We start from the raw sequence: 9,978 nt of genomic DNA, 5'->3' as shown, positions 1-9,978 counted from the left end.
ACAGCCTCATGACTCAAATACAGGCATGCTAGTGTCTTTTTTATACCCCAAAACAAGTGGCTTTTTCATGGCTCCTGACACAGAGTTTCGGTGAATGGGATTCCCGCATGGACAGAGAGAGATAAGAGAGAAACGAGAAAAGTGGTTGCAACTTGAAGATCAAACAACTTAAACAAAACAAACCCAATTGAGATTTTGTCATCCCAAAAGCACTCTCAGTCACCATAAGCAGCTTTCAGCTTCTGGGTTATGCTTGTGCCATTTGAAGCAATGGGAATGGGGATGGGAATGAGAATGAGAGGAACAAACGCTGCTCTCTGTTTTCTGGCATTTCTATGGTCCTTCACATGTGTGAATGGGTTGCTTTCTCCCAAAGGTGTAAACTTTGAAGGTAAGTTGCAAAATTTCTGCAAAAAATGGATTGCTTTCTTCAAAAGCTGTAAACTTTGGAGGTAACTTGCAGAATCCTCACCTGGGTTTTTTTCATCTCAGTGCAAGCTTTAATGGGCATCAAGGGCTCTCTGGTGGATCCTCATGGTGTTTTAGATAACTGGGATGATGATTCTGTTGATCCATGTAGCTGGACTATGGTCACTTGCTCTCCTGAAAGCCTAGTTATTGGCCTGTGAGTATTTTTTAAGGAAAATTTAAATTTTATGAGAGCTACATGTTTAATTAGTAGAACATCATAAATTTAATGAGTGGATTATGAAGTAATTGGAATTTGAAATGGTGTTTTTGCAGAGGGACTCCAAGCCAAAGTTTATCAGGCACTCTTTCTCCGAGCATAGGCAACTTAACAAATCTTCAGATTGTGTAAGTTCTCCAAAAAAATGCCAAATCTCAATGCTTTTTTTTGTTCTCATGGAATTAATTAAGTTATGGTGTTTTATTTTTCTGAATTTCTGCTCCTCTACAGGCTATTACAGAACAACAACATAACGGGAGCGATCCCTTCGGAGATTGAGAAGCTCTCAAAGCTACATACACTTGATATTTCCAATAATATGTTTACTGGGGCAGTTCCTTCCTCTTTAGGTCACCTGAGAAGCCTCCAATACTTGTAAGCATTTTGTGATCCATGCACATGAATTCAAGTATGTTTTCTACTTGTTTTATAAGGCTAATGTAGATTATTTCAACTGGGTTTAGGAGGCTCAACAATAACAGTCTCAGTGGAGCATTTCCGGTTTCGTTGGCTAACATGAGCCAGCTTGCCTTTCTGTAAATCTCTCCCCCCTATCCATCTTATTCTTTTATATGTATATATGTATATATGTATATACACACCCACATATATATAGTTTTAAAATTGTGTTTCTGAAGTGAGATTTTGTTATTCTGTGGTTTGTGCAACCCAGAGACCTGTCCTACAATAACCTGAGTGGCCCTGTACCTAGATTTGCTGCTAAAACATTCAAGTAATCTCTCTTTCTCTCTCTCTCTCTCTCTCTCTCTCTCTCTCATAACAGAGAATTGATTGCTAAACTCTCTCCACCCCCTCTCTTTGCTGGTGTTGCAGCATAATTGGAAATCCTCTGATCTGCGCAACGGGGTCTGAAGCAGAATGCAATGGGACGACGCTGTTGCCAATGTCGATGAACTTGAATACTACACAAAGTACGGAGTTTGCATTAATTCATTATGCAGAGACTATGCATAAACTACTTCCGGCTTCCACAAAGTTCACAATTTCAATTTTTCGTGCGATACTTGTTCTGATCCTGACTTCATTTTGATTTTTTCTTTTCAAGCTGCTCTTCCCGGGGGACCTAAAAGTCACAAAATAGCACTTGCATTTGGTTTGAGCCTAGGGTGCCTCTGCCTGATTGTTCTTGGATTTGGAGCAGTTATATGGTGGAGGCAAAGGCGCAACCAGCAGGCATTCTTCGGTGTTAAAGGTACTTTTTGGATGAAAAAAATCTGTGTTCTGAGAAAGTAATTGGATAACCAACCCTCTACTTAATGCCGTGTATTATGAAATTTCAGACCGGCATCACGAGGAAATTTCCCTTGGGAACCTGAAGAGATTCCAGTTCAGAGAACTTCAGAATGCAACACACAACTTCAGCAGCAAGAACATACTAGGAAAAGGTGGATTTGGACATGTCTACAAAGGAACTCTCCAAGATGGGACTTTTATAGCGGTCAAGCGGCTTAAAGATGGCAGTGCACTTGGTGGAGAGATTCAATTCCAGACTGAAGTTGAAATGATCAGCCTAGCAGTTCACCGCAACCTTCTCAGGCTATACGGCTTTTGCATCACACCAACCGAAAGACTTCTAGTTTATCCATACATGTCCAATGGCAGCGTTGCTTCCCGTCTCAAAGGTAAGATATCAACAGCTCAAACTAACTGTAATCGGTCCATTTAGAATCCCTATGATGTGTAGCTAATTGCAAATTTTATTGATTTTTTGCAGGGAAACCGGTCTTGGATTGGGGCACTAGGAAGCGGATTGCCTTGGGAGCTGGAAGAGGATTGTTGTATCTTCATGAGCAGTGTGATCCGAAAATAATCCATAGGGATGTGAAGGCTGCAAATATACTTCTTGATGACTACTGTGAAGCTGTGGTGGGAGATTTCGGGTTAGCAAAGCTTCTGGATCACCAAGACTCACATGTCACCACAGCTGTTAGGGGTACTGTGGGGCATATAGCCCCTGAGTACCTCTCCACCGGCCAGTCCTCTGAGAAAACTGATGTTTTCGGATTTGGGATCCTTCTACTTGAACTAATCACAGGCCAGAGAGCACTGGAATTTGGCAAGGCAGCTAACCAGAAAGGAGCAATACTTGATTGGGTGAGCACACAAATCTCATTTACTTCTTACTATTGCATAACGCTCGTTTGGTGGCTGGGACTGGAAATAATTGGTATTAAGTCCATGCTAGTACTGTAGAGTCCCACCGCTCCGGATCGAACTTGGAAGACGTAATATGTTGGACTGTTGTCCAATTTGATAAGTCCAGACCCGAGATTTTACTTCATTTAGCTGACGTTTATCGTTTATTTGATCACAGGTTAAAAGGATTCATCAGGAAAAGAAGCTTGAGATGCTTGTGGACAAGGATCTGAAAACCAACTATGACAGGATTGAGCTTGAGGAAATGGTTCAAGTGGCACTCTTGTGCACACAGTACCTTCCCAGCCACAGACCGAAAATGTCTGAAGTGGTAAGGATGCTTGAAGGTGATGGACTTGTGGAAAGATGGGAAGCCTCTCAGAAAGCAGAATCAACAAAGTCCAAAGCCCCCGAGTTCTCGTCCTCGGACAGATACTCCGATCTCACTGACGACTCTTCGCTACTAGTACAAGCAATGGAACTCTCCGGTCCACGGTGATTTCCAACTTGAAAATTTTCTGCTTCAAAAGAAAGCATATCATAGCAAGAAGTTATAGTTGAAGGCTTGAAGCTATTAGGTTACATGAAGATTATAAGTTTATGTTGTATATTAGCAGTTTGCCAGAGCTCCGAAAATTTTGATGTTTTCTTTCCAATTGTACAGATTCTTCTTCAATAAATTGACAATCTTAGATTCATAGTTCTTCGAAATCTTGATTCCTGAGGTGCAAAAAGAAAGTAATTTCCGGGAGACCGTTTCAGCGGTTGCTTCTCTCCAACCGTTTCAGCAGGTAGCTGCTCTTCAAAAGTGTTTAATAATGTAATCAAACCAATAAATAGGGGATTAAAAAGCTTGTTATATGCTAAAGAAAGGTACCAAATTCAAGTTAAACCACAAAAACACAGGAATGTCTCGATGAGATGAGATTTATACGCTTAAGTTGAAGATTTCAACATCTTTTGAAGCCGGCACAGATTGCTCCAGCACTTCTGTTGGAAGAATTTTGCTTCCATAATGTACAATGGTCATTCTTTTCAGCACGGGCGACTGAGCGAGTAAGAGCTGGATGAATATTGTCTCATTTTGAACATTTTGTACCGCTCTTATCTTCGCTACTTTAAGTTGTTCGAAGTAATGGTTTGACAACTTAGTGATGAGGAAGTCAGCAGCAGGTCTGGAATACTCAGTTGTATCAGCAGCAACCTGTAAGTCCAAAAACGAAAAACAAATCAAAAACCAAAGTCATCTTGTAATTCAAAGTCCTAGAGCAGATGAAAAATGCTTGAACTAAATTGCTAGTTGTTCAGAGAAACTAACTGAAAGGTGTAGTTCCTCTAAATTTGGAGCACTTCGAAAAATGCAGACACAAACCAACAATTCTATCAAAGAATCCAACCGTACGTCCTTGAGTTCGAGAACTGACAGATGCGGAAGCAGAGTAGGAAGTTTGTCTGGTACGTCAATATTGCCCAGAAACTAGAAAGTAAAAACAAATGAAAGCAATGATCATATCAGACACAAACAAATGTTATGCCAACCAAATAGCAAAAGAGGCCAAACAAAACTGTGAGAAAAAAATAAAAAGAGAAACATTACCGCTAGGATGGCACTGGATAAGGTCAGTTTCTTGATAGCATGCAGACATCCTATAACCCTGATTAGATTCCCTCCTTCGGACCCAAAAGATCGCGGTATGACCCTCACCCTCAAGCCAATGTCAACACTAGCCAGAGATGGACTATTTTCAAGATATATGTCGTCAAAGTTGGAATCTACTTTCAGATACTTGAGATTCGCGTTGCCAATTCTAAGAACAATTTGATGATCAATGTTCAACAGTGTCAATCTTTCAAGAACCGGGGAGTTTAGAACCAAACATTCTAGCGTGCCACCAGTTACACAAACTTCATTAAGATGGAGGTTCGTGAGGCTCTTGAATCCGATAGCTTCAGAAGATGGCTTGATTCTACAACCGAAAAGCTCCAAGCGATTCAAAAGTGGACATGAGAATAGACAAAAAGGCAAGTTAAAACGTTTTATAGTGTCAAACTCCTGCAGGATGAACTCCTTGAGACCTTTGTCAGTTAAATAATGAATCCACTGGTCTAAATCAGAATGGTCTGGCCGGCAATAAGCAGCGAGCTTAAACTTTTCTATAGGACCGGTGTGATGCAATTGAACTTGACGAAGAATTTCCATGATCAATTCCCATCTTGCGACTTTGTCTGATATCCGGCTTGGTATGCATTTGTCATCAATAACAAACTGTGAAATGCCAGTCCATTTATGTCTCCACCATCTGGATAAGATGCTAGTCCTTACAACTTCTTTCAAAGGCAAGCGAACGAGGATCCCATCCAATACATCCCAAGGCAGATTGCTAATTCTATCTTTTTTTGTAACGCTTTCCATCTCAGTAATCTCATTACCAGAAGACTGATCAATTCTTTTTGTATTCCTCTTCAATACTTTCCAAAGCAGCTCTCTCAGACCATAACTGCAGTTGGAAGCTGGCATTTATCCGAATCCAACCTGTGACATCGTTTCATGTAAAATACCAAAATTTGAAACTACCCATTATCCATTTAAAACCGAAGATTTTCACCAAGGTATCATGATCTGCTGCCAGGACGAATAAGCAAAATAAGGAGTATAAAACAAAACTGCATACAATTTAGTGCTTGAAGACATCCCCAAGCAAAAAGAGAAGTGTGTTCAATGACACCACAAAGCAGACAACTTTTTTTGCCGAAAAACAATCAAATACATTTTGTAAAATGTACATAACTCTAGCACATATAGAAAAAATACAACAACAACAAAGCCTTATCCCACTAAGTGACGTCGGCTATATAAATCCCACAACCCCATTGTGATCGGTTTTGCAACATATAGAAACAATAAATTTGAAAAATTTACTTAGGTGATCCAATTATAGGCACATCCCAGATACCATAATTCTGAAAAAAAATTAAAGAAAATCAAGTCCTAAAAATGGGGAAAAAAATATTCCATTTCTTTGTGATCAATTCTGATCAGATAAAAAAGATAGAAACTTTAAGGTATGATTTTTCAGTAGATCATCGAAATTTGATTCATCGTTATGCCGTTGATATTTAATTTTGATCAGTTCAGCAATTGAAACTTCTGATAATTTTAGCCAAATTCCCAAACTTTTACTAACCAACTAAGCATATGAAGAAGATCAAATCCAAAATCATACTGAGAAAAACCCAGCAGTAAAAAATTCTCAAACTTCCACATCAATCTTGGTATTTTATGCAAAGAAACCAACCCACAAGTATTTATTGTTTATTCAAACAAACATACATAGAGGACGGAGGAAGGAGGAAGAAGGTTACCGGAGAAACAGAGTGAGTGATCGGCGGTGGCGGCAGCAACAAAGTTGAGACTTATGTGAATTTGAACTCCTATGAAACAGAAGATTCTGATCACTGCACTGGCATGGCATCAGGTCTTTTGCTCCTCAATCCAATAAAGTCGCTTTTACATTCCATTTTTACTTTAAGGACTAACACTGTAATAACAAAGAAATGCGCGCTACACTTTTTATCTTTTTATTTTATTTTAAAAGGACGACAACGGATGACAAGAGCAAGTCATGGTTATCCATTATTTAGATGCCCAAAAATTCGTACGCAGAAAAGGGAGAGGGTCCGAGGGTGGAGCTGCATGTCAACAAGGCAAGACGAGCAATCCTGAATTGGCTTAACTTTGTTAGCGACCTCATTTTTTTATTGAAAAAACGACTCAAGGGGTAGCACACAAAGATGTTATCAAGAGTGAGACTATTGTTTTTCTTTTCTTATCTTTTTAGCGGGATTGGAGTTCATCAGGTATTCCTAAACTCAACCTTTGGGTTAACATCTCTTGTATTTTATGTTACAACAAATTATAGCGTGATATGTAACGTAACGTATTTAACTTTATAATTAGATACTATCGTCGGTGTCAATTTCGTATCATGTGTAGAATTAGTTTGGAAAATATGCGCCAATGGAACCTTTGACAAATTTTCAATGAACACTAGACTCTGTTCACTTGAGGAACACTAAACGAATAACAAATATGTATGGAAACGTGCTTCAAATCTTCAATGAACACTAGACTCTTTTCACTTGAGGAACACTAAACGAATAACAAATATGTATGGAAACGTGCTTTATTGTTTGTTTAGTGCTCCTTTTAACTCATGGAAACACAACTTACCTAATATGCTACTAGAAATGAAGTTTTGTAAACCGAAATAAGAAACTACATGCTGTTATCAAGGCCCATGGTCAGTACTCAAGGTCCAAATCGTGAACAATCTCTAACCATTTTCCGGTTTTCCAAGGTCCTTGGGCCTAACCTTACAAAAAAAAAAAAAAAAAAAAAAAGCTCCCCTGGGCTTCACGATAATAAATATTTAAAGATTTAATTAAGTCGATTGGAATAAGCACGGTGAGTTACGTCGGTTGATTAAAATAGTGTGTTCAATTCGTTGAGTGTGAGTTCAGAGCTGTACTCACATAAAGTAGAGTAGTTCAGATAGTCGCCTTGTAAAAAACAAGATTTGATTCAAAAATAATGAGTTTGTAGCTCAGTTAGTTCATAATTTTATCTTGATCTTGTGTTCGGTTTTGTATTTTCCCAATACCGCTAGCTTATATATATTAAGAAAAATTTGGGTACGAAAGTATTGATTTTGAGCTTTGATAACAGATCGATGATCAAGACAAGAAGGTGCAGATGAGTAATTTGAATGCAAACACTACTGAAACAACACTCATGGAATGGTTAGCAAAAAAGAACCTGAGCTGGGCAAATCAGTAAATATGTCCAGCTGAAAGTGATAGATACATGTATACATAGAACTTGTGGTAGAGGTGCATCCTAATCTAGTCTCTTAAGTGGCAGTATCCTATTGACTGCAGGAATTTGGCCCATATGGATTGTCTGAGTCAGCATCTGTGCTGTTATAGATGTATCGTACTGGAGGAGTTGAGAACTCTGTCTAGATCTCACTGTTCGGAATCCACATTCTAAGAAATTCGGACCATTCAAATTGAATTATACGGTCCTCATTAATCTATTCCAATAGCTTACCTCACATAAAATAAAAGCGTGCACCTCTCTCTTTCTCTTGAAACGGTCTGGATAATGAGATCCGGAGATAATCCTAATTCGTACTAAAGTACTCAAGTTCCACGTCACCACTGAATACTAACGGGGGAGCGAGAGTGTTGCTGATGAAGTTATACAATTCAACATCCAACTCAGTATTACATGTGTTCGATCCAAAACTGCCAAATCTCTCTCTTGAGAGAGAGATACTTGCTATTTCTGCGATTAATTGTAATATTACAAATCAATAACGCACTTGTGCCTGTAGCAAAATCCCATGCATGCATTCTCAATTTAGCAACACATTTGATATGTTGGTCTGTGTTTCCCTTTTTTTTTGCAAGGTGGAGTGTAAGACTTTTATTGGGCTTACATCTATTTAGGAGTCCTAATTGATTAAGAATACAAGATAGGAAGTAATATTTATCTTGATTACTTGATGGTGAAGTAAAACAATAATCAATGGGAATATCTATCCTATTAGATCATGGATTATGGAGATGCTAAAAATATGTATTAAGCTATAATTTCACCAATACAAAGTGATCAAGCACTACCTTTCATTAGTTATGAACTTCTTTAATTCTACAAACTCATTTTCATTATTTATAAGATCAAGGCAATATATAAGCTATAACATCGTTTAGCTTTAAGGTGAAATTAGGATTTAATTAATCTAACATTTATGTTTGACCTAAGTTCAAATCCATTCCGTTGATAAAAAAACATATATCCAAATGATATTATTAAAGTTGATGAACATAAAAAATTAGTGAGTTTTATATCAAATAAAATCTTTCTTTTAACATAACTTCGAATTGATTAATCCTTAAAGTAGTATTAAAGGGAGACACCATGCAATTTGAAGCTTGTCAAATGCCAAATCGTAGGGGAAAACACACCATATTCATTCACCCTTCTTGTGGTCGGCAAATTATAATGAACTTTTTCTTTCGTACTGTGACAACAACACGAAATTTGCTTTAAAGTTGTGACAGGCTTGACAACTGCACACCAGCCAAGCAAATTGGCATTGTAGATGCATGTCTATATCATTCTTACTTTACTAACCATATGTCAAACTAATTACCACATAAATATTATGCTACATTACTCAATATCGATACATGCCATATCAACCAGAGAAACTTTTATGAATTAGGGACGTAATGGTGGAAAGTGTCCCAAACTTATTATGCGTCGGCATATGTTTAACTTTTTTATATAACAATGTGTAATTGATTAAAGACATCACCGTCTTAGTGCCTATAACATATCCAAATGATCACAGTATATAGTTGAATTATTTGCTACAAGAATCCGAGTTTTTCCTTTTGTCCATTTTGCCCGGTTGTAGTCTGATGAATCCCATCCATACATCTCGTGTCAATTCGTTGTTGCATTATCCAAGCAAGCAGAAAACACGAGTCTTTCCTTTTTCTTGGTAGTGTGAGATTGAACTACTGTTCGATCCAACTGGCGGCAAAACCACCCAAGCCTTCTCCACCACATCTTCTACTGCATTGCCACATGTACTCCCCGAATCTAAGCTGCTCAGAGTGGGCCAGCGCCAAAGCTCTAGTAGCCCTAGTAGCCAGCCATGGACCCCACAAGAACCTCTGACTTGACAGGGGGACCCACACCCCACAAAGCATAGCCAACTGAATGAGGATTTGTGAGGATCTTGAAATCATCTAATTACTAATTACGTCTGTTTACAGTGTAATTATAAATTATTAAAAGAAATTTTATTTAAGATTGAATATGCAAAAACTGATCGTGTAATATACGATAAACGAACGTGATCGAAGAATTTCCGAAATTCTCATCCGGAGAAAACCCTTATTCATAGCCAACCACAAGATAACGTAACAACTTTTCTAGGCCACTTATTATTTTCCACGTGTCGCTTCCTGATTCCTTCCCTCCCCACTGTTCCTTTGGCGCTCTGCCTACGGTTAGACCCCCAAACTACCTCTCCCTCCGCACTCACAAGTCACAGGAC

General features: G+C 38.4%; 2 protein-coding genes across 5 annotated transcripts; one reads left to right on the top strand and one right to left on the bottom strand.

Moving 5' to 3' along the window:
- LOC137741129 (protein NSP-INTERACTING KINASE 1-like) lies at positions 1-3,548 on the top strand. Its single transcript, XM_068480929.1, has 11 exons — positions 1-391; positions 493-625; positions 745-816; positions 920-1,063; positions 1,153-1,224; positions 1,362-1,421; positions 1,523-1,620; positions 1,755-1,901; positions 1,990-2,331; positions 2,424-2,803; positions 3,024-3,548. The coding sequence occupies exons 1-11, from the start codon at positions 250-252 to the stop codon at positions 3,342-3,344; spliced, it is 1,911 nt and encodes a 636-aa protein (XP_068337030.1). The 5' UTR covers positions 1-249; the 3' UTR covers positions 3,345-3,548.
- LOC137741130 (F-box/FBD/LRR-repeat protein At1g13570-like) lies at positions 3,430-6,395 on the bottom strand. 4 transcript variants are annotated; one of them, XM_068480934.1, is made up of 4 exons: positions 6,209-6,395; positions 4,443-5,468; positions 4,162-4,322; positions 3,430-4,044 (listed from the first exon to the last, which is right to left on the bottom strand). In XM_068480934.1, exons 2-4 carry the CDS (start codon positions 5,361-5,363, stop codon positions 3,774-3,776), a joined length of 1,353 nt encoding a protein of 450 aa, XP_068337035.1. In that variant the 5' UTR covers positions 5,364-5,468; positions 6,209-6,395; the 3' UTR covers positions 3,430-3,773. The 4 variants fall into 4 exon arrangements, with proteins under 4 accessions (XP_068337035.1, XP_068337032.1, XP_068337034.1 ...); XM_068480931.1 differs by having other exon boundaries at positions 3,430-4,049; positions 4,164-4,322; XM_068480933.1 differs by having other exon boundaries at positions 3,430-4,049; positions 4,164-4,322; positions 4,443-5,465.
- Between the last annotated feature and the right edge of the window lie 3,583 nt (positions 6,396-9,978).

The sequence above is a fragment of the Pyrus communis genome, chromosome 7, assembly GCF_963583255.1.
Source record: "Pyrus communis chromosome 7, drPyrComm1.1, whole genome shotgun sequence".
Taxonomy (NCBI): Eukaryota; Viridiplantae; Streptophyta; class Magnoliopsida; order Rosales; family Rosaceae; genus Pyrus; species Pyrus communis.
The sequence above is the reverse complement of the archived record's forward strand: the minus strand, read 5'-3'. Positions and strand labels throughout refer to the sequence as shown.